General features: G+C 36.9%; 1 protein-coding gene across 1 annotated transcript; it reads right to left on the reverse strand.

Annotated features, from left to right (window-relative positions):
* Positions 1–291: 291 nt before the first annotated feature.
* LOC149411766 (uncharacterized) lies at positions 292–17,337 on the reverse strand. The gene is made up of 2 exons (XM_089646732.1): positions 17,197–17,337; positions 292–927 (listed from the first exon to the last, which is right to left on the reverse strand). Exons 1-2 carry the CDS (start codon positions 17,335–17,337, stop codon positions 292–294), a joined length of 777 nt encoding a protein of 258 aa, XP_089502858.1.
* Positions 17,338–26,124: the final 8,787 nt, after the last annotated feature.

Below are 26,124 nucleotides of genomic sequence, written 5' to 3' on the forward strand. Positions count from 1 at the left end.
AACTAAACGCCAAAAAATACATTAATTTAACTATTATACAGAAATGTCGGCCCTGAGAAGAATAACGCGACCACAATCTATAAATCTGCCCTGATAATGGTCACTGAAACGCTGTCCGAAACAGTGGCTAAAGATTGAGGAAGCACATCACCATATAATAAACTAAAAACAATAAACGATAATTCTCATACCCGCAATTACAGATCGCTTAAAATGTTTCAAATCTACCAACGTATTAGCTACAAAATTTTCACTGTCTCTGTCTCTTTGTCTCTGTGTCTCTTTGTGGCTTTATCGATTTCTCTCTTTGTATGTTTGAATATTTGTATCTTTGTCTCTTTGGATCTCTTTTTCTCTTTGTCTCTGTCTCTTTGCCTCTTTTTGTCTTTTGTCTTTGTCTTTGTCTTTGTCTTTGTCTTTGTATTTTTCTTTGTCTTTGTCTTTGTCTTTGTCTTTGTCTTTGTCTTTGTCTTTGTCTTTGTCTTTGTCTTTGTCTTTGTCTTTGTCTTTGTCTTTGTCTTTGTCTTTGTCTTTGTCTTTGTCTTTGTCTTTGTCTTTGTCTTTGTCTTTGTCTTTGTCTTTGTCTTTGTCTTTGTCCTTGTCCTTGTCTTTGTCTTTGTCTTTGTCTTTGTCCTTGTCCTTGTCTTTGTCCTTGTCCTTGTCCTTGTCCTTGTCCTTGTCCTTGTCCTTGTCCTTGTCCTTGTCTTTGTCTTTGTCTTTGTCTTTGTCTTTGTCTTTGTCTTTGTCTTTGTCTTTGTCTTTGTCTTTGTCTTTGTCTTTGTCTTTGTCTTTGTCTCTGTCTCTGTCTCTGTCTTTGTCTTTGTCTTTGTCTTTGTCTTTGTCTTTGTCTTTGTCTTTGTCTTTGTCCTTGTCCTTGTCCTTGTCCTTGTCCTTGTCCTTGTCCTTGTCTTTGTCTTTGTCTTTGTCCTTGTCTTTGTCTTTGTCTTTGTCTTTGTCTTTGTCTTTGTCTTTGTCTTTGTCTTTGTCTTTGTCTTTGTCTTTGTCTTTGTCTTTGTCTTTGTCTTTGTCTTTGTCTTTGTCTTTGTCTTTGTCTTTGTCTTTGTCTTTGTCTTTGTCTTTGTCTTTGTCTTTGTCTTTGTCTTTGTCTTTGTCTTTGTCTTTGGCTTTGGCTTCAGGATTGAGATAAGATCTTTACAATATGATTTATTATATAATCTAAATATTATATTACATTTTTTGTTTATATTTCAGTCTACAGAAGGACCGCTTTTGTTTTGTTTTCCAGTCTGATTTTATTTAATGCATTTCAGAGGAGTGTCCTTTTTGCCTTCTATTCACATGGAATATGTGAGTAGATGAAATATTTTTTGGTATAGTTTTTGTTTTATCTTATTTAGGTATTTCAGGAATACTCGAGGAGCCACAGAAGAAGCAAAAAAAATTTGGCTAGAAGAGACATAAATAGACAAGAAGTGTCGGTAAGAATTATAGATACAGACAGAGCCAGAAAGAAATGAGATGATCCAAGTAGGGGCAATAATATGCAAGTTGAAGCAAGAAGATCCATGAAGAGACTAGAAGAGCGAAGAAGAGACAAGACCAGCTAAGAATGGACGAGATGTTCAAGAAGAGGCAAGAAGAGACAAGACTAGCCAAGAAGGGGCGAGAAGAGACTACAAGAGACTAGAAAAGACTAGAAGGGTTGGAAAGATGCAATAAGAAGCTTTAAGAGCCAAGAAGAAACTAGAAGAGATAAGACGAGCCTAGAAGGATTGATAGAATTCAACTGGAGGCATAAAGAGCCAAGAAGAGACAAGAAGAGAAAAGTCGAGCCTAGAAGTATCAAGAAAATGCAATAAGAGGCATGAAGAGACTAGAAGATAGACTAGACTAAGAGAAGATAAGAGACTAGAAGAGACGAAAAGCGGCAGTGAGAAATATGAAATAAGAAGTTTCAAGAAGAGCCAAGAAGAGATAAGACCAGCCAAGAAGAGGTGAGAAGTTGCAAGAAGAGGCAAGAAGTGCCCCCCTGGCTTATCGGTCGCACCAGGACAGGAGTGCTTCTGGCTGGGATGGTTCTATCGTACCGTATAATTTTAGGTACGGTAAATAAAGTTTACCAGTAAATACCACCGATTTAAAAAAAGTTTGTCTATATACATATGTTTGCTTAAAAAAAAATATTTTTTAACAAAATGTCCATTTGTAACACTAAAATCTGAATGGGTCTTTCGTCAGCTTTCAAAGACGCAGACCAAAGTATTTCAATTTGGGATACGTTCTAAAAAAGCGAATCTATTTGAAATTGAATGTCAACTTGGAATTTTTATGAAATATAGTAACCATACATTTTTGACACTTGCAACATCTTGTTTGTTGTCATACATCACACGTCTTGAAATCCCTTGGCGGAACATTATTCTGTCAAACCTTTTGATAAATTGCTTTGTAAGTTTTGTGTGTTGATTAAAGTTAATCTTTAGAAATATATAATCACTTCATTTCAAACGCATCCTTAGCAGAAAGCATTATTCGCCTAAACATGTCGGCGATAATATGATATTTTTGGTCTATACCCTAGAGGAAGTCACCGTACGCCCCTGTATCTCGCCAACATCACATCCCCAGACAATTCACAATACAGCTAGTTAATCTAGTCGGGTCTACTCGCCTAGAAAATCATTTTGCGGTATATTGTACAGACTACAGTTCCTGAAGGAGTCCCAGATATGCGCGCGGGCAGACCGCCGGGAGGGACGCCGACCTACATGCAGTACGCGGGGCGCCACTGGCTGTAACGGGCATTACTTACGACTGTAAACAATCATTAGTCGTTAGCCTCCCGAGTTGGACGATATTTATAGCGATTGTTTGTGCATCCTCCCCTTACCACCCATTTTCCTCCCTACCTCCGCTAACGCTTTCAGAAGCGGGTGATTTGAATTGTTAATTTGTCTGATTTTGAATTTGTGTGGTTTTATTGCGGAAGGAGTATTTTCAAAAAGCGATAAATCAGAATTGTTGGAATTGTATATCAGAACTGTGGGAATATTATAAAGAGAATGGAATGGGGAAGTACAAATAGACAGTGGTAAATCAGAAGAAGCTTTAGATTCAGACACGAATCAGCATTAAACAATTTTAAAAATAATTTATTTTTTTTCCCACTTGGAAATTTAGACCGCTCATTAGCCGGTGGAAATGCCAAAATATAACTTGTAATATAGCAGGTCTAATAAGAAAATTAATAAAATAAACTTAATTAATTTAAACGAAACAATAAAACTGTAATGTACTGGTGTACTGTTTAATTATCTTCTTAGTATGGGATTCACTTAAGATATGGAGTATTCAATAAATGCGTTGTTTCGTCAAAGATTATGAGTACTTTATTATTGTAAGATAATTACAATAAATATCTCGCAGTACATACATCCGTTGGCTGCCTTCCTGGGAATCTGCTAGCATCAGCTGTACTCGTCATCATTCTGGTACAGCCGACATGCTATCTCTGTGATGTGGCGTAAGTACCACCGCCAATGGAAATATTATAAAACTACATTTGCTGGATAATAAAAACATAGATTTACACACTCTACCGAAAACTGATGGGCTGGATCTAAACTACAACCAAATAACACCGCTACATTTACTAAACTAAAGGAGGTCTATATTAGGTAATAAACGGCTACACCAAAACTAAACGCCGAAAACCACATTAATTATTATATTGAAATGCTGATCCTAAGAGGGTTAATACACAAATCACTCGTCACCACAATATATATATATATATATATATATATATGTGTGTGCCCTGATGATTGCCACTTTAACGCTGACCGAAACGTTGGCTAAAGAAGGAGGAAGCGATACACGGAATAGTAAGCAAAAAATAATCACCATAATGAGATTTATATCGGTGAAGCATATTAAGAAGTCGCGGATTCAAATCCTCGCGTACGTAAGTAAATTGTATTTAATTAATTTGTGTTGTTTTAACATACTCTTTTTAAACAATATATAGTATATTTGCGGCTCATTCCAGAGTAGAATATATTCTTAGTGTGGGCTGGAGAAAACCATTGCCATTCAGAATTGAAACGTTTGGTGACCAGATATTAATAAAAGATAGTTGTCCACCTTCCTTTCCCACATCTCCCTCCCTTCTCCGCTGCCTTCATTCTCACAACATATCCAAATTCGGAATACCGATTACATACCGATTGGGAGCAGTTGGAAATCTTAAAAAATATATTACAAGACATTAGATTGTCTTCATCTGAAGAAATTATTTTAGAAATCATTGATTTATAAATTTCATAATTAAAGACAATATGAACTACTCTCGAATGAAAATTTTGAAACAGAAAAGACAGCAAAAGATTATTTTTTTTAATTTACTCCACACAGTGTAGCAGTCTTGCTATTTAGTTCCTACCGAAAGCGGCTGACAGGATTCTCAAGTTGCCGTTTTGATTTGCGAGCTACGGTGTGAAGAGCGCTGTGTATGGTTTCAATTTGTTCCGCCAGTTGTCGCGAGATTCTCGGGAACACTTGACGGTTGGTGAAGCTTCCTGGCCTCGGCGGACTTAGGATTTTACGTAAGATGCCTTCCAAATTGAGATTGAAATTTATTCATAAGTATCTTTAGGGATTACTTTCATAATTAATATAAATTTGGGGTAAAATTCGGTTTAGGCGAGTCACTCGAATAACCGAAATTGAACTTGATTTAGACTAATTTAGGGCTGGGGAATCCGAATCTGTAAGAATTAGGTGGGGGTCGGCACTATTAACTGAGTTATAGGGTCTTGAAATTTTGTACGCGATACATAGAAACCAAAATAGGTATTAGAATCAAAACACAAACCAGTCTATACAAACCTAGCGTAGCGTAAAGGGTCATTTTTTTTTATAGAAAATCACAGTTAGGTCATGCTATATATATATAAATTTAATATTTACAAGATTGTAAATAATAAACTACAAATCTGGCAAATGATATTTAATTTTCAGAATTTTCCATGCATTGATATTATTATTATATGGCAACACTTTTTATTTTTTGGTTGGCACTGCTGAAATGTCAAAGTATAAATAGTTGTTACTTTGATTGTTTTTAATTCATAATTCATAGTTGAAATAATATATAAAACATGTTTTCAAACAATGTCGCGTACGAAACTTCAAGACCCTATAACTCAGTTAATAGTGCCGACCCCCACCTAATTCTTACAGATTCGGATTCCCCAGCCCTAAATTAGTCTAAATCAAGTTCAATTTCGGGTATTCGAGTGACTCCCCTAAACCGAATTTATTCCTAAATTTGTTCAGAATAATATGATTCTGAGCTGGCGCCCTGTAAATTCTTTATGGCATCTTTATTTCTGTTCTTAAATTCAACTGTCAGGACTTGCATTTTATGTCATCTATCGAGGTTAATTTCTAACTCGACACGCCTTGAGTATTAATGCTATTATATTGAGGCTCATGCTAAATATTATTTTTCTAGAGCAATATGTGTGGTTACAGTTTATATAATAAATGATAAAGAGGACATTAGAGTTTTATTTAACTGGTGCACATAATATTCTACCCACATATAACATTGAGTTCCCTTTTAGGTTATTAATAATATTGATAAAACTCTTGGTTACAACAGAAAAAAAATAGAAAAATATTTTCACTCAGGGTCTATGTCATCTATGGAGATGCTCTGTTGAGATTCTTTTTGGGGAAAGGAAGGATTGAACATGGGTCTTGAAGAGACCCATATTGTAGGAGGGAGAAAACACAGAGGCCGGCAAATCGTTCCAGAGCCGAATGGAACATAGCAGAAGCGACCCGCATTCGGTCGCATCTGGGAATTCAAGCCCGTTTGAAATACACAGAATATCCCAAAGCTGATCGGCCAACTCATGACCGAATATAATATCAGTTATAGACTCGAACTTGGTTAACGATTATGGCAATAGCGAGTTCACGGCTATAAAGATCGATTAGATAACTATATTAACTGCCATTCTACAAATAATTCAACACTCCTTACACACCAACACTAAACCAGTCTTTAATTCCGACATACACCAGCACAAAACACAATCACAAAATAAATACACTTATCGTCGTGTACTTACACGACTAAATTTGGAATTAACTCCTTACAATATATTGCACATAAGCAATATCACGCATTACCTAGTAATCTAAAACTTCCGGCAACGAACAAAAAAACATTGGCAAAAGCTCTTAAAAGCTATTTCCTCAGCAGTTTTGTTAATGACTGACACAATCTTTCTTTGGAACTCCAAAATAACTTCTACGTATATTTATTTTGATGTATCTATGTTGTCTTGTCTGTAATATAATGTTGTCATTCCCGAAATGAGTTTTGTAAACTCACTGGGAACAATACATTATAACTTATCATTTTGTAATGTATTATTTTGTAATAAATAAAATAAATAAATATTTTATTTCTGGCTTATCTTATATATATAATTGTTGGCTGCTATAATGGGGTCGATTCACTGATATACCGTTCAAATAAGTTTGTCAACACAATTTCCGAATACACGGATGAGTCATTGGGTCTGAAAAAAAACGAATAATTGTGAATTATTCTTGCAGTAAGTAATAATAAATAAAAAAAAGGGCGCATAGCTGCCCCGACAGGGATGCACAACTTTTTCAGTAGAGGGACCGCTTTGCCTATTTTTAAAAAGACCGCGACCTAGATTTTCTTATTTTTATTGAGGGGGAGGCAGGAGATTTTTTGTTTAATTTCGTGTTAGTCCTTCAAATTTAGTCCTTTAAACTAACCAAAACTCAATAAAAAATATCATCAGCCAGGGTCTTCAAGAATCACCCAAATCTTTTGATTCTGTCTATATCCATGTGGGCAGTATAAAATTGAAAAGCGGGCCGCGGGTTGTGCATCACTGGTTTGTACAAGTAAAATTTTACATCCGAAAAGCACAATAATCCCGCAAGCTAGTTACATATTTATGGCAATTGAGATTTTACAAGAGGTACGATTCGCATAAGAAGATAGACAATTTAGTGATATATTTCTTGGAAGCCTTGAACAAGGTGGTATGAAGCGTTTATTTTTTTGATGGGAAAATTGAGAAGCACGAAAGAGACATCCTTGAAAAATCTTTGATTGTAAATTTTTTTACTAAAAGTGTATTTTTATAGTACACTTTTAATTTTGAAAATATACTGCACATCAGAGGCATTTAGGTAGGTATACACGACTTTAAAAAACCGATTTGGAGGTGTAGTTTAACTACTATAAGGAGCAAATTTAGTTGGTTCCCTCATGCTTGTTATATCCAAGTTTAACTATATATCAATAGAGAATCATTATTCATTTTTTTAATGATAAACTAATATGCATAGCACAAAGGATAACAATTTATTATAAGCAGTATTATATGTGTATATATATATATATATACACATATATTTCTGTGTGGAGTTAATATAAAAAAAAATTTTTTAAAAAAAATATATATATATATATATATATATATATATATATGTTCATATAAGCAGTAATTGTTGATTGATGTACTAGTATCTACATATTGAATTATTTTGCGGGTTGGAAATAAGCCAGAGCACCTGACCGGACATCAGATTTTATTTTATATAATTTATTTTCACTTGGGAGATATTTTCAATTTGAATTGATATTTTAGGGACTAATTATTGCTTATAATAATTTGTAATAAAGAATCAACTTAAGTAAAATGTCGCTAGTTTTAAAGATATTGGCGCTTTTCTGAATTTCGTGAAAATCGTCACCTTAGATTTGTTTATCAGGTGCCACAATTTCAAATTCAATGTTCTAAGAATCCATTATACCATTTCGAAAACTACGCTAAATAGGCATTTTTTTAAATAACTTGTAAGGTTAGCGTGGTCTAGTTTTTTAACAGTGTGAGGGGTCGAAGAATTGATTAAAACAAAAAAAAATCCAGGGGTGTAGGTACCGTTAGTTTTATTTTGCACTGTGATCAGCAGAGCTATTTAGAATTACGTGACAAAAATTAGAATCTAGGAATATAGAATTTTGTAATTGTTGCACTCGAAAAACTCGCCTGAGATGACAATTTTCATGAAATTCATAAAAGAGCCAATATCTCGAAAACTGAAGACATTTTATGATATTCTGGTCTGTCGTGAGTTGGCCTTCTGAGACTTGACTTTTTGGACACCTGTATGTTTTCAATGATTCAAAATTCAAAATTCAAAAAAATATTTATTGCACAAAAAGAGTACAAAGGGTATAACTTATAGGTTACATCCTATTTCTTCCAGCTAATCCAACAAATACACATTATATCACATAACCCAACAATTACATGTTAACAAATAAATAAAAATAAATAACAGTAAATAACAAATAAAAATAAAACAGAGGTATTTAATTCATGTAAGGTATTCATTCAAGGTGTAGTGACATTTGTTTAAAAGAAATGTTTTTAGTGTTGATTTAAATTTAAGTGTGTCGGTTATTTGTTTGATGCTACGTGGAAGGTTGTTATATATTTTAATGGCCATGTAGTGTGGTCCCTTTTGAAAAATAGTTTTGGTTGCTTTTGGGATTAATAGGTTTTCTGTGAACCTTGTAGCGTGTTTATGTGTTGAGTTTTTTTGTGGGAACTTTTCTGGAGATGATCGTACTAACAGGCATAATTCCATTATATATATGTCCGTCACTGTCAGAAGTTTAAGATTTTTAAAAATTGGTCTACATGAATCCCGGTGATCAGAGTTTGTAATTTTTCGTAGTTATTAATATTATATATTTTATAATATATTTAATATTTTCGTTAAAAATAATAAGTTGACATTTTATTCATAAAGTTATTCCACTGTTTAAAATGTTGATTTTGAAATTATTTATTATGAAAATATTAAACAGAACAGGTGCTTCATCGTCCGGCTTCAATGTGTTATTTTTTTAAGTAACAGGCAGAGAAACTTTACTCCAGTTAATTCTGTTAATCCTGTCACAAGAAATGTCATAAATCTGATTATCGGGGAATACCAAATTTCCCCGAACTAGATCATCCCTCATTCTGTGAAATACCCACTTTAAATCTTACGGATACAACTTTGAGCAATTTATTATGACATTCAATTTACATTTTCTAGAGTGGCAGGCATATGCTTTCAGAAACGTTGATTGAAATGGCTTTAGCCGTGTCTCTTGGTTACCCATAGATGGCGTTAGCTGTCGAGAATATTAGGATAATATATAAGGTGACAAACTCAAGGTCGGGGTTGAGATTATTCCAACCACCTGATAATTAAGATATTAGCAATCTATCTCAATCAAAGTTCTAGTGTTTTGTTGAAGCCGGAGTTTTTTTGATTAAGGGATTTTGTGAGAAAACTCCCAAAATACAAAACAAATAAAATAAAATGTTGCACTAGGTTAGGTTAGGTTACGAGCTTCCTGTCTATCTCGTATTAGCTATAACAGTAGTCTGTCTAAAAAAATGTAAAATGTCCGCTCAGAAGATTCTCATTTCTGAGCACAAACTGCCTCCTGTTTTATTTTATTTATTTATTAATTTTCGGGAAATCGACAGTTTACATTTAATCAGTTTTTACTTAAGTATTATAAAGCTAAAATAAAACCAATTATGGATTTCCTCCTTGTGACTTTACCTCTACTGAGACGGCATAATATGGAATAAGTAAATTAAATTTGTGAGAAAGGAATATGAATAAAAAAAAATATACAAAACAAAAGATTATATAAAACGAAAAATTTACAAAACAATACATTTATAGCCATAGAGAGAGGTTGTAGATATAAATCAAATCATAATAGAGATATAAACAATAGCGACATAAACATTATTCACAAACCATCAGAGAAATATTATTTTATTGACCTCTTGTAGTTGGTAAGTTCGCAACTGAAAATATCAACCTTGGATAATACGCTATTGTAATTATTGCATTTTTTTTTTTTATATTTACTCCACACAGGAGGCCCTGAAGAAAATAATTTCCCTCAGGGCCTATGTCATCTTTGGGGATGCTGTGTGGAGGGTCTTTTTGTGGAGAGGAAGGAGTGAACATGGGTCTTGAAGAGTCCCATGTTGTAAGAGGGAGGAAACACAGAGGCCGGCAGTTCGTTCCACAGCCGAGCTGTTGAACTTAAGAACGAATCGTAGAAGCGACCCGTTCTCATGTGACAAGTGTCAACTGTGTACAAATGTTGGGCGCGCGTTTGGCGTGTATCCCGACTACGCACCGGTGCCGAAGGGATCAATGACGCTAGTTCTTCAGAGCATCTTCCATTGTAATACCGATAGAACAAGGACAGCATACCTACCTGACGCCTGTGCTCTAAAGATTGCAGTCCGTTTGTTAAGATTGGGGAATCTATCAAACGGACCGCCCGTTTCTGCACAGAGTCAAGGGTTTTTTTCAGGTATTTTGGGGCTCCAGACCAGAGATGGCTGCCAAATTCGACAGTAGGGCGCACTTGCGATTTGTACAGGGTGAGCAGTTGTGTACTAATAAAGTATCTGCGGGCCCTGTACAGTACGCCCAGCTTCTGAGAGGCCAACTTTACTCTAGCTTCGATGGAGCCCCCGTACCTGAGCTGGTCACTTATAGTTACACCAAGCATATCAATGGAAGGCCTGTTCGGAAGATTGCTTCCGTTGAAGGAGACTAGATTATCATTTGGATCCCTTTTAGACGTAATCAGACAGGATTGGGTCTTTGAAACATTAAATTCGACGAGATTATTTTTACCCCAGGAGGAAATACTCTCGAGATAACCGTCCATTCTCTGCTTCAAAGCCCTCCGAGCCGTTGGAGTTTGTGTGCCCTTTGGGGGCTTGTCAAACAAAAAGCTATCATGAACTGTACTGTCATCCGCGTAACAATGAATCGGTGCACATGTCAAAAGGTCATTGATGTGCAACAAAAACAAAGTTAGAGACAGAACCGATCCCTGTGGGACGCCAGCATTTATGGAGTGCGAGGAAGAGGTGAAACCGTCAGCAACCACCTGAATCGACCTATCCCTTAAAAAGTCAGCAATCCACGTACACAGGGATGCGGGAAGTCCGTAAGAATGCAATTTGTTGACAAGTCCTCGGTGCCAGACCCGGTCAAAGGCCTTGGATATGTCTAGTGCGACCGTTTGGGTCTCACCGTGACGTTCCAGGCACCGCCCCCAAACATGCGTCACATACGCGAGAAGATCACCGCACGAGCGGTTCCGCCGGAATCCGTATTGACGGTCGTTGATAATTTTGTTCTTCTCGAGGTATGTGAGCAGTTTGTCGTTGATCACACGTTCCATCACTTTGGACAGAACTGATGTGATCGCTATGGGGCGGTAGTTGGCCGGGTTGGAGCGGTCACCTTTCTTGGGAATAAGGTGAATTACCGCTTTTTTCCAACCAGAGGGCACAGTGCCACACTTCAGGGACATTTTGAAGAGCTTTGTCAAAACTGGAACTATTTCCGCAGCACACCTCTGCAATACCAGGGCAGGTATTCCATCAGGTCCACTAGCTTTGTTAACATCGAGCCCCCGTATGACGTGGAGTACATCCCGATGCCGGATCCTCAGCTTTTTCATATAGAAGCCGCAGTGAGGAACCGACGGCGGAACAGCACCCCCGTCGTCGAGGGTCGAGTTTTCCGCAAACATTTTCCCTAAAAGGTTTGCCTTTTTGGTGGCGGTGTTTGCTAGTGAGCCGTCAGGTCTGGTAAGAGGTGGCAAACTGGGTTTGCAAAAATTTCGACCTATTGAGCCCGCAAGCGACCAGAATGCTCTGCTGCCATGCGGGCAGGCAGCCAGCTTTTTGCTGATCTGCAGGTCGTGTTCGAATTTTGACCTATTGATGATTCTCTTGCATTCCTTTGCCGATTTGTTGTATGCTGATCTGCTTTCGGGCGTTCGAGATGTGTTGTAGGCTCGGAAAGCCGCGTTTTTTCGTCGAACTGCTTCGGAGCATTGTCGACTGAACCACGGCTTTGAGCCCACACCAGTTTCTTTAGTAGTCGATTGTATGAAGCCATCCATCGCCGAATTGATGACTTCACCAATCTTCTGGGCACATCTTGAAGGGTCCGAAGTCCGAAAACAAACAGCTGACCACGGAAAAGCATTGAAATGGGCCCGCATACCGAACCAATCTGCTGACCTATAGTGCCACACTTTTCTCCTCAGCCTCTCATTGGTTGGTCTGAGGCTAACGGGGATTGATGTCGTCACTAGGCAGTGGTCAGATGATCCCAGAGGCGCTGTGACGTCAATCTTATAACCGTGTGGCACAGTAGTTAAGAATAGGTCTAACAGATTGGAGCGGTGAGTCTGGACATCAGGAACCCTTGTAGGCTCCTGAACCAATTGCTCTAATCCGTAGCAAATGGCAAAGGATTCCGCCTGTCGGCCAGCCGAGTCCGTTGGGCCTGAGAACTTCAACCATGGTTCGTTATGAACGTTGAAGTCCCCCAGAACAACAAACTCGGCCAAAGGGTAGCGGGGCAAGAGATCATCAATAGTATCGCTCAAATGTTTGAAGAGCTCGGAAGTGTCTGATTCGCTATGGTTAGGTGAGCGGTATAGACATGCGTAGAATCTTGCCGTACTGGCAAGATTGACGCGCACCCACATTACGTCGAATCTGGAGTTTTCCAGACTCAATAGTCGCACACAGTTGACGTCAGCTCGACTATAGAGGCAGACTCCTCCTTTCAGTCGGAATTTGCTTGCGAGGGTAAAGCCCGGGCAGCCCAGATAGGAGGAGTCTGGCGGCTCGGCTATCTGAGTTTCGGATAGGAAAAGAAGGTTGGGACGTTGGGACAAAAGATGGTGATGGACGGAATTTAAATTTGTGTGCAGGCCGCGAATGTTGGCAAAATTTACCAACAGTTTTGGCCCGCACCGGGGACGCCTGCTACTCGCCGCTGTAAAGATGTTAAGTTTGTTTTTATGTAGGTATATTCATGATTTTAATTTTTTTTGTTTTTTTTTTTGTTTTTTTTTTGTTTTTAAGGGTATGAAGTGAAAGGAAGGTCTGGAATGGAAAGGTATGAGGGGTGGGTAGGAATCTGGGGTTCAGGCTGTCCAGGAGTGATGAGCGTTTGGTTCCAGCCCACCCACTGCGGTGCTAGGCGATAGGCTGGGAGAGTCCGGCTGGAGAGGGCATCCAATGCGCCCCAAACGCTGCTGCTGGGTCCCCTCCGGTCACGAACCGGCACAACAGCAGTGGCGGGGTTTTTTCACTCGCTGATGGGGCAGCCCACCCTTAGTCGTGAGCCTGAGGGTCGGGCCCCTGTACTATCGAGCGGCCCGGACAGCGGTAACCGGTTGTAAAGGGTCTCCCTCAACCAGCATCTCCCAACCGGCCCGCCACGCAGAAGGTGGGCCGACGCACCCGCCACCAAGACCTGGGCAAACCTTAACCCATGAACCCGGGCACCCCTGCTAAGTCACCAAACGTAGCGAACCACTTGGGGTGACCTGTGGCAGAGGTGTTGGTCATCCAATAAATGGTTCCCAGGGCGGCGGCATAGTCTGTTCAGGCAAGAATTCTGCTTAGAGTTCGTTTTGCTTTGATCAACCCTGAACGGGACACAAGAGCGTGTTGAACGAACAGGTATATTCTGTCCTGCTGTTATTTTTTTATTTTTATTTTTTTTTTTTATTTAAAACAATATGTATAACACTTTTTTATTTAACAAAATAGGTAGACCAACAAAGCTGTCACATGCCAGCTTGTCTGCAGAATCCACCGAATCAAAATATCTTAAGTCTATGTCTATAACATTGTATGATTATGTGTACATGAGTAAGTCTTATTTCTAAGTAGGTACATTTCACAGATTTTATTTTATTGCAGACATTCGCAGAATATATTTCTAACGAGTAATTGTAAATACTTAATTTATCTAATGCACCACACTAAAAAAATTTTATTCTAAGTTTTCTTATCACTTTGTATAAACAGTATATTTAGTGTTATAATATTAGATCTCAACCTATCTTAAACCTCAACTGTACTTTTATTTTCTTCTTACCATCACAATATTATGTTTGTATTTACTTCTTCATTTTCGTTAATTTAATAACCTTAAATATAAAATGTACACCATAATATGTACCTATGTATAGTTGTAATGTGTAAACTTTCCTAAATAAAGATGATATTATTATTATTATTATCTGTTTTGGGTAAGGCACACTGTAGGAATAATTAAGAACATGTCCACTTATACTAAATTACCGTTTTTAAGTTTGTTATAGTTACGCGCACTTGAAGTGAAATGACACTAAACTGCGCTATATAAATACCATGTTATTATTATTATTCAGTAAAATGGAATTGACATGAATCAATATAATGAATTTAGAAATTTATAAATTAGAACAGATGAATTATTCGTTATCAAACTTTACAGATAAGAGCTTTTCAAATCCAATTATTCCTCTATAATGCCCACTTTATAATAAATTCCCATTTTAAATTTTAATTACAAGTAGGTACTTTCTTTCAAAGTTCACGGACCCTCGTTCAGACTAAGAGTATAAAAGTATCCCCAACTCTGAAGCTAGGGTCTCGGGTTTAATTCCTGTACCCCAACTTTACACAAGGTATTTGTTTGCCACAAACTTCAGGGGGTGGGGAGGCACAGTATTGAACAAAGTTGTGTTTAACTAAGCAAGGGTGTACTTCTTGTAGAAGTTATAAACTGGTTCTATTCTTGGCCGATAATCGGAAGCCAAGTAATTCGATGATAAACTTAATCCTATTCTAAAACTGAAAATACTTAATTGAATAGAACCACGTGAATTACTAGGTTTCTTGAAATAATTTTTTGATTATTTGTAGGTATTTATAAAGCCTTTGTGAGTTAATTTTGGAGGGGCAAGAAAAAGGATTTATTTTTTTTAATAAATTACGCACAAATGAAAGAAGTCGAGAACGTCAGAGAATTCGGAGAATAACACGTAGATACCAATATTAAACTGACAAAATTATACTTGGAGAGAATTACACATGAACGACACACGAAGAGAATAGACCATATATATGTTTAAATTTTGGAATATTTAATTGTAAAAAAATTAGAAGTTAGTTCAAAAGGTAATTGTTCCTCGCCATAAAGAGACAAGGTTCATGTGTTTGGTAAGTAGATGTTCCTCGCCATAAAGAGATGAGATTCCTGTGTTTGGTAAGGAAGTTTAAGCCGAAATAATAAAAGAAAATAAATAAGATAACAAAAAATTTATGGAAAACAGAAGAATAATATTTTTTTAATAGTAACAATAATGGACGCTTATGTAAGTGAATTCTACGTCTGTGTATTTTTGTCGTATAACCTCTCGCATGTATATTCCGTTTCCGCATAATAAAGCAATTTAAAATATTTGCCTTGGAGGTTGAATTAAATTTCAAACATTGGAACTCTCCTGAAAAAAAGAGCGATTTGGGATAAATCATCCCGAGTTGAATCATTTTCTGGGCATTTCCCGGAGATGGAAAACGCTATCTCCCGGTAAAGAGTAATAAAAACCAACCAGTCTTGCATGTCGAATGCATTTCGGAAAACATACAAGTTGAAAATACATCTACTTAAAAGATTTTCTAAGATGCACGGGAATAGATGCACTTGGTTGGTTGCTGGAGAAATGCACAATGCACGGCTCGTATTTCAAATCGTTGCATATGATCGATATCTGACAGAATGGAAATGCTCAGCTTGACAATTCAAATACACTGAGAACTAAAATATAATATATTTAAGTACTGTTGTACAAGAAAGTTAAACGTAATAACTTTTTTTATTAATTAATTCTTCATTCTGGTCTCATAACAGCTCCCACAAAACTCTATAAAAAGTGTTACGGGTCGTTTAAAAGTGTTATTTTAAATTACTAAAGTAAAATGTAAAATGCAGTTCTGCTTCCTTAACATAAATGCATTTTTCTATGTGTTTTAATTAGCTGAAATTCCCGGCATTGCCCGAGCTTTACGCAGAGTTATTACAGAATGCAAAGGTGCTGTAAATGGCTGTAGCCATGTTTAGTGACTTTTTTTTATTATCAATATAAAGTTTTTTTTTTTTTTTTTTTTTTTTTTTTTTTTTTTTTTTTTTTTTTTTTTTTTTTTTTACTTTTTTTTTTACTGAACTGACTAAATCGGAATACACCGATACTTTTCAATTTGCCTACTACTCTCCCTCTAGACTTACAACATTCACCAACTGAGGATGCCCTATACGAATAAATAAACAAAATAAAATTGTAACTACTTGTAATACCTTTTCCACCTCGTCAAAGCATTCCCAAACGTTGAGCACTCAAAAATTGCCCTAAACATCTGCTAAGTCAAGCAATACTATAAATTGCGTGTCTGTAAATTTTATACCGGTTCCTAGTTAGGAAAATGTGTAAGTTTTCCAGTGACAGAAATCCTCAAACTAAGAACTTTGAAATTCTGAGAAAAATGTTCCAAAATGTCTGAAGAAAGGTGCAGTTTTAAAATCAGTGAAGACATTTTTTAGCTTTTTACCTATAATTCTATTGCAAATAGAACTTATGCACATTATAAGAACTTTTATTGACTGCAAAATGTTTGCATTTTCTTAACTACCCATATAGAATTTACAGATAAATCATTAGTAATATCTGTTTCTTGCGTTAGCGTTAAAATACAAAGTGTGTATATTTTAGGGTAATATGTTAAATGTATGACCGAAATCAAATGATTGCAACTCTCAAATGATTGTAACTCTCAAATGATTGTAACTCTCAAATGATTGTAACCCTCAAATGATTGTAACTCTCAAATGATTGTAATCCTCAAATGATTGTAACTCTCAAATGATTGTAACTCTCAAATGATTGTAACTTTCAAATGATCGTAAACTAAATAATCGTGGGCAAATAATGAGCAAATTATTTCAAGCAAACAATACGATCAGATCTATGTTCAAATGATCTTAACATAATTACGATCTTTTTGCTTACGATCAAAACGTCGGTAACCATTTTTGAATGCCCCCTTTAACAATACGTTCAAAAAGCCATACACTTGCAACGCGTAGCAACAAATTGTTCAAAGTGTTTCTATATTTCAAAAGAAACAAAGCAAGTAACCCAAGTGCGACTCATTTTAACTAAATTCTTTGAAAATCATTCTCCAATTATGACAAGGCCCATAATCATCATACAGACCTTATTTCAAGTGGCGGATGCGAATGGAAGCATTTAGGGTTGGTGTTGAAGCGGGGGCGGGGGTGCTGAAGCGGGGGCGGGGGCGAGGGCGGCGAACAAAGATCTCTTGTTGAGGCTTCTTTGCAAGTTCGGTACATCGTTGAACGCGCCGCGGAATTAGCCACGGCACCTGAAACCTGAAAAGTCTTTCAGAATGATACATCAAGTACTGGTAACGCAGCGAGAGTTGACTACATTCAACAAGCTTAGCATTAAATGTATTTGTGCACCGGAATACGCTTCCATCGACGAGGAACAACTTTTTGCATTTTTACGCCTACTTTTTCAAAAAAATATATTATATACAATAACAATGTGGGCCTCGCTGGGTGCTTTACCCGTGCTAAAACTCCCATTTTACTATTTAATAATATTGAATAAAAATATAATTAAATTAAATTATTATGAGGTACGGTTTTAATTGTTCGTATTGTGTATTATGTACATATGTTTAATTCTTTTAAATATATTTTTTTTAATATTGCTCTTTTTGTTCTTTAATCCATCTTTTAATTTTGTATCTGAAATGATTTTTTGTTTCTGCCATTTTTTGTATCGAGTGAATGATTGTTAAATTCTTTTATTGACTGATATTTGTGTTGTCTTAGTTTTTTTATACGCCTCTGAATTGCTGGTCTGTTAATGATAGTTTGTGTTTGTTGAAATTTGTTTTCTTGGCCAAAGGTGTAGTTAAGTAGCGTTTTTATGCATAATTGGCGTATATCCAGTTCGTCAATGTATAGCACTTGTGTGCCACTAACGTAAGGCCCTTGACTACGTTTTTTATGTATAATTGGCGTATATCCAGTCCGTCAGTGTATAGCACTCGTGTGCGACTAACGTAAGGCTCTTTACTACGTTTTTTTATTTATAATTGGCGTATATCCAGTCCGTCAATGTATAGCACTCGTGTGCAACTAACGTAAGGCTCTTGACTACGTTTTTTATGTATAATTGGCGTATATCCAGTCCGTCAATGTATAGCACTCGTGTGCGACTAACGTAAGGCTCTTTACTACGTTTTTTTTATTTATAATTGGCGTATATCCAGTCCGTCAATGTATAGCACTCGTGTGCGACTAACGTAAGGCTCTTTACTACGTTTTTTTATTTATAATTGGCGTATATCCAGTCCGTCAATGTATAGCACTCGTGTGCAACTAACGTAAGGCTCTTGACTACGTTTTTTTATGTATAATTGGCGTATATCCAGTCCGTCAATGTATAGCACTCGTGTGCGACTAACGTAAGGCTCTTTACTACGTTTTTTTTATTTATAATTGGCGTATATCCAGTCCGTCAATGTATAGCACTCGTGTGCGACTAACGTAAGGCTCTTTACTTCGTTTTTTTTATTTATAATTGGCGTATATCCAGTCCGTCAATGTATAGCACTCGTGTGCAACTAACGTAAGGCTCTTGACTACGTTTTTTATGTATAATTGGCGTATATCCAGTCCGTCAATGTATAGCACTCGTGTGCGACTAACGTAAGGCTCTTTACTACGTTTTTTATGTGTAATTGGCGTATATCCAGTCCGTCAACGTATAGCACTCGTGTGCAACTAACTTAAGGCTCTTGACTACGTTTTTGTGTATAATTGGCGTATATCCAGTCCGTCAATGTATAGCACTCGTGTGCGACTAACGTAAGGCTCTTGACTACGTTTTTTATGTATAATTGGCGTATATCCAGTCCGTCAGTGTGTAGCACTCGTGTGCGACTAACGTAAGGCTCTTTACTACGTTTTTTTATTTATAATTGGCGTATATCCAGTCCGTCAATGTATAGCACTCGTGTGCAACTAACGTAAGGCTCTTGACTACGTTTTTTATGTATAATTGGCGTATATCCAGTCCGTCAATGTATAGCACTCGTGTGCGACTAACGTAAGGCTCTTTACTACGTTTTTTATGTGTAATTGGCGTATATCCAGTCCGTCAACGTATAGCACTCGTGTGCAACTAACTTAAGGCTCTTGACTACGTTTTTGTGTATAATTGGCGTATATCCAGTCCGTCAATGTATAGCACTCGTGTGCGACTAACGTAAGGCTCTTGACTACGTTTTTTATGTATAATTGGCGTATATCCAGTCCGTCAGTGTGTAGCACTCGTGTGCGACTAACGTAAGGCTCTTTACTACGTTTTTTTATTTATAATTGGCGTATATCCAGTCCGTCAATGTATAGCACTCGTGTGCAACTAACGTAAGGCTCTTGACTACGTTTTTTATGTATAATTGGCGTATATCCAGTCCGTCAATGTATAGCACTCGTGTGCGACTAACGTAAGGCTCTTTACTACGTTTTTTTTATTTATAATTGGCGTATATCCAGTCCGTCAATGTATAGCACTCGTGTGCAACTAACGTAAGGCTCTTGACTACGTTTTTTATGTATAATTGGCGTATATCCAGTCCGTCAGTGTATAGCACTCGTGTGCGACTAACGTAAGGCTCTTTACTACGTTTTTTTATTTATAATTGGCGTATATCCAGTCCGTCAATGTATAGCACTCGTGTGCAACTAACGTAAGGCTCTTGACTACGTTTTTTATGTATAATTGGCGTATATCCAGTCCGTCAATGTATAGCACTCGTGTGCGACTAACGTAAGGCTCTTTACTACGTTTTTTTTTATTTATAATTGGCGTATATCCAGTCCGTCAATGTATAGCACTCGTGTGCAACTAACGTAAGGCTCTTGACTACGTTTTTATGTATAATCGGCGTACATCCATACAATAATTCTTTAAAATAATATTCAGCATGTCTCTCAATATCACCCAATTTATGTGAATACCGCACAAGAGCCCCAACTGCTCCCAACCGTCTGGAAGCCAGTGAGACTAACGTTTCTTACGACGTCAAATTGAGCTGAGCCGTGAATTGTGGGAAAGGAACGAAAAACCCCAATCGGTGCGAAACTCTGCTATCAGTAGCTTTGTTCTTTTTGTTCCCGTAATTCGTGGCTCAGCTCGCGGAAATTTGGTCCTGTTTATAAGGACCCTAACGTAACTTGAAACGTAATTGAACATTTCAATTCTGAATGGTGGTCTTACACCAGAGTAACTTCCACATGGCAGTTAAAGGCCACAGACATCAGCTGTGTTCGGTGACCAGATCTGGATAGCCAGGTACTTCCTCACCTTCCTCTTTTCGTCTCCTTCCCAATAGGTGATGCTCTAGTCTCACCGGCTCCAGACGGTTGACAGCAGTTTAGCCTCCTGTGCGGTATCTACTCACAAAATAATAAATAAATTAAATAAAAACCATCAGGTGCTCATCATGGATTCTTTAAAATGCATGTCTGTATTTCTACAAAAAATCACTCGGATAACTATTCTTCTAAAGATTGACATTTATATTATAGTTTATACTAGTAGTTCTATGTATTTTATATATCATCAACAGTCCAAAAAAGAGTGTTTATAATTTTCTCTTACTTATTAAATCAAAACATAAATTTCGTCTGAAGTCATTAGATTTGTATTTATGTACTTAAATACATACTTACCTATTTAATTATAAACCATATATTTGACACAATTTATTAAAAATTTATAAGGAATATTATACAATTTGTCCAAAGAAACGTCACATCTAAATGACAATAATTATTTTTTCAAAGTTTTCTTCAGGCAGTTACATTCAATAATATTGAAAACATGGGAGTAAGAAACTTGACTTGACACGACGATTTTTTACTGAAACATTAAAACGGCCTCCATCTTGAACCGCAAACGGAACGTACAAACAAATTTACAAACAGAAAAAATGCAAAACGATCGTATTAAAACAGGAACAGGCACTTGTGCAAGACTTGGGTTCAGACTTTAAAAGCCATTTTTTCAGGCTTTATGGTACCAAACGGGCTGAAATATCGAAATCGTGATCAGGATCATGGTCCAAACCGAAATCAGTAAAATTTGAATGTCAATATTATAAACGATAATATCTAATATATATCCAACCTTACAAACCCCAACAATGTCGCTAATGCGAAAAACACACACAAACCGCTTTAAATCCGGCAACATTATGTTTTTTCAGGATTGTGTTTGTTGAGTGAAAAATCCCCAGACTGTACCAAAGAACTTCTGAAGAAATGACACATCTACCAGAGTGCCGAAAAATCGGAAAGTCGGATTCCTTCGGGGACCGGGACGTTTGCAGAATGTCCCTTGGCGTAGAAATAAAATAATGTGATGCCGAAATGTAGAGACGGACTTATATATATTCCGGCGAGACTGAGGGGGACGGCAAGCTCGTGGGACGGACTTTACGAGAGCACAGGGTGTTTTAACAAAACGGCTTTGTGTCAAAAGCAGTTTTATTTTGTTAATGAAGTACTATTTGGGTTTTTGGTTTTTTAGCTTTTTAAGCTTTTGTGGATTGTAAAAGTATACAATATTCATATGGTAAAGTACCATTACTTGGCACCTTAAGAAAATATAAAATTACTCCATTGATTGTTAACCTTTACACGGTTAATAAGATTACAATAACTTCGGCCAATGAAAACACAATACATTGGCGCAGCCGGTAGGAAGAAGCCAGAATCAAAGAAACTAATTGGTTTACGAGGACACTAAGGGGCGGCGAGGGCAAACGAAGGCGTCGCTAAAATTTAGACGGCAAAAATAATTGTCAGCGTTTTTAAATTGACGCATGACGCATTTAATTTTCCAAAAAAAAACTTATAAAATCCATGTTGCTTCCGAGTAATTTTAAAGACTGACGCGATGGGTTTAAATCATTCATTACGATTTAAAAAAAACTCTGGCGAAATCGAGTGATAAAATGTTATTTAAAAAAAAATCAATTAGAAGCAACTCGATTGAATTTGGGAGTCACCTCTGGGCTGGAGCCCCACAATACTTGATAAACCTACTCAATTCTGTGCAAAGTAGGGCCGTCCGTCTAATTGACGATCCATTGTTAACAGACCAATTGGCATCTCTATTACACAGACGAAATACCGGCATGCTGAGTCTGTTCTACGGATATTTTAATGGAGCCTGCTCTAAGAAGCTAGCAGCATTGATCCCCGGTGCACCGGTGCACGTGGGTGAAACTTGACATACACGAGCGGAACACCCGTTCACGGTTGACGTTGGCTTCATGAGAACGGGCCGCTTCTTCGACTCGTTTTGTGTAAGCCGCCTTGTTCGTGAAACGAGCTACCGGCATCTGTTTTCCTACGGGCCTCTTCAAGACTCGCGTTAATAAATCCCTTCCTACAGCCCCTACCTTAACCCGCCTCACAACGCTGCCCAACCGGGTGGCGACATTGATCCCCAGCCTTTACACTGTGCGCACAGGAACGCTTGTGTGAAGTGTCACATAGAAATGAAAATTTAATTAACATCATAAAAATTCAATTTTCATGCTTCATAAAAAAAAAATTTAAAAAAATCCCGCGTTACCCGGGCATTACACAAAGTTTTTTGGAATCAGACGTGGACAGTGATTTTCTTCTTATTTTGAACGACAATAGTGCAAAATTTCATCAAGATATTAGTTTAAAATTCTTCTTTAAGTAGAGTAAAAAGAGGATAGGGGTGTTTTTTTGAAATCTCATATGGTCAGTGACCTTCCTCTTAATCTGGAGATCAAGTGTGTAAAATTTCATCAATCTCGGAACTTACAATACATTTATAGAAAATATAAAGCTACGCCGGAACGCAATATATATAAATTGATTCTCTGTATGACCCGGCGTTGCCAGGGCTATACGCGGAAATTCAGAAATTGACAGTAATTTTCCTCTTATTTTGAACGTCAAGTGTTCAAAATTTCATCAAGATGCATCAAAATTCTGCTTTAATGGATGGGATAGTGGGGAAGGAGTTGTTTTTCCAAATCTCATATAAACATTGACCTTCTCCTGTTTTGAAGGTCAAGTGTGCAAAATTTCATCGATCTCGAAATAAAACTGTAGATTTGTTTAAAACATATAAAGAAATCGATATTGAAAAACAAATTTAACAAAACAATAAATTTAATGACTCTTTTGTACATTAATCAAAGCATTTTTTACATGATTCATGAATCAAAGGATCTCAGCTATCAAAACAGACACGCTCAAACAATGCATTATGTCTTTTTAACAAGTTCGCATAGTTTTCCTTGCAATTCCCAGGAAAATCCCACAACTCTCTCCCGGCCTGGGTTTCGCAATATTGATCCGTACCTTCCTTGTATTAGTGAGCCCACACACGCAAACCTGCTGACTATGCGGCTGGAGGGTGGGTTACTTCAGATGCCAGACGAGCGGGGTTAACTTCATGATCCCGACAAATCAAAGCACGGTGGCATTGTGTCTTGCAAATCATCACAAATACTACTATCTGTTGCGTGTCTTAAACTTTTAAATGTTCGTAATGTATCTCCAAATTACATTATGGATTAGTTGGCATACTCGTGTGTACCTACTTCTGCTAATTTACTCTGACTACTTCCCTGTTGCTTCTCCGTAAACTCAATAATATGTATAATTGAAAACTCAATAATAAAATAATATGTATAATTGGCGTATATCCAGTCCGTCAATGTATAGCACTCGTTTGCGACTACCTTAAGGCTCTTGACTACGTTTTTTATGTATAATTGGCGTATATCCAGTCCGACGATGTATAGCACTCGTGTGCGACTAACGTAAGGCTCTTGACTACGTTTTTTATGTATAATTGGCGTATATCCAGTCGGACAATGTATAGCACTCGTGTGCGACTAACGTAAGGCTCTTGACTACGTTTTTATTTATAATTGGCGTATATCCAGTAGGTACGTCAATGTATAGCACTCGTGTGCGACTAACGTAAGGCTCTTGACTACGTTTTTATGTATAATTGGCGTACATCCATACAATAATTCTTTAAAATAATATACAGCACGTCTCTCAATATCATCCTATTTATCTATTATATCCTGTAAGCTCTATAAAAAGGGGCTGCCAAACTCCGTTCGCGGCTTTAGACGGCCCTGTTCATAACCTCAAGCAACGTGGTGTACATTCGTGTGTGCCTACATCTACTAATTTATTCAGACTGCTTCCCTGTTCCTTCCCTATAAGCTCTATAAAAAACTAGTGTGATTCTAATAACCACTAGTTATAATATTATAAAAAGAACAGGCCAAAAATAGTTGGAATTTTTAATTTTCGACTCTTATTACTTCAATTTTTTTATTTTATACTTGTAGGTACCTATTTTATTTTAACAGCAAATCCCTTTCAAGTATTAATTTTTGAGTTTGTATATCGATCTAAATAATATCTTTTATAAAACTACAATAAAGATATTCTATTACCTACATACTAACAATTGGAATTCACAACATTGAGACATAACCCACAAAAAACTGCACGACTTTTGGATTCCTTCACTTTTAAATCCTTCACTTCGTTCACCTTTTTTCTATCTTGACAAGAATTACGGAATATTTCCGTTTCGCAATAAAATCCAATAAATGGAATATTTTTGAACGTATCCAAAAACTAAAAACTGCTTTTAAAATGTGACAAAATAAATTTTCTAATTTTATTATCTTAAATACAAAAAATATTTTTGTTAAATTACTGATAACGAAAAATATATCGACGCACTTTATTGTCGTTTCATATAAAAATAATCACTTAAAAAATTATCGAAGTTTTTTAATTTTTTTTTCAAATTGCGTTCGGAACCTTTGGTTTCATATTTGAATATAAAGCGTGGCGTGTTCTCTTTTTAAAACCGTTTAGATTATATTTCTCGCCATGGCAGTAAGGGAGATACAACGATTGCTATGAGACCATATGAGGTGTTCCCAAAAGCGAACAAGTTAGCCTGAAGGGTTAAAACCTTTATAACGGCCTCCGTGGTCGAGGGGTATGACTCTCGACTAGCAAGCTGGAGGTCGCGTGTTCAGATCCAAGCGGGCGTAATTTTATTCACTTCTGTAAACCCTGTTCCAGAGTTGAAGACACTCTCAGTATCGCCCACGTGTAAGACCAACATTCACAGTTAAAACGTTGCTTGAAATGGATTTGGCCGTGTTTGATGACCAGATCTGAATAGGTATTCCCTACCTTCCTCCTCCCCATCTCTTACCACTCCCCACTACCTTCAGCCTCGCAAAATATCACAATTGGGGATGCCATAGTCTCACTGGCTCCAGATGGTTGGGAGCAGTTTCCTCGCAGGGGTAGACTGAGAGGATACAACACCACACAATTCTGTTTCGTAACACAATCAATATTTCATTCACATTGTCGTCTCTCACATAGTCTTATATTATTCTGATTCTTGACATAACCCACCATTTTTCCTCATTACTGTACGCTTCCTCGACATATATTCTCTTTACTCTCCTTTCTTCGTTCATTCGCTCTACATTGCTAAACCATCTAAGCATCCTTTTCGGAATCTTTACAATTACCTACGCATACACCAGCCTTGCAGCCTTTGCGGATCTTCACATTGTTCCATGATCATACATGCTTTTACCACACATATCCCTGAGGGATCTCATTTCTACAGCATTCCATCTACTCCCATCCTTTTTCTCCAGTTCTATGTCTCACTACCATACATATGAAATATTGTTAATTTATTTAAAATCTGGTCAAATCATCGGTTTTCCTTTTTAAAAAGGGACTGACAGAGTTCTCAACAAAGTTATTAGTTAAAAGCGAATATATTGTGAGGACGGCGGAACACGTGTTCATACAAATATTTATATTAAAATACTGATATTTTCGCAATCCGTCATGATATTTATTTGGAAAAGAACACGGGTTCTCCACGTGACTAATATTTTAACAGATAATAGTGACTAATATTTTAACAGGAAATTGGCATTCTATCAATTTTTCAAAAGAATCATTTTTCTCCGTGTA

The sequence above is a fragment of the Hesperophylax consimilis genome, chromosome 25 (assembly GCF_061612785.1).
Source record: "Hesperophylax consimilis isolate HC1 chromosome 25, BYU_Hcon_1.0, whole genome shotgun sequence".
NCBI classification, from domain to species: Eukaryota; Metazoa; Arthropoda; class Insecta; order Trichoptera; family Limnephilidae; genus Hesperophylax; species Hesperophylax consimilis.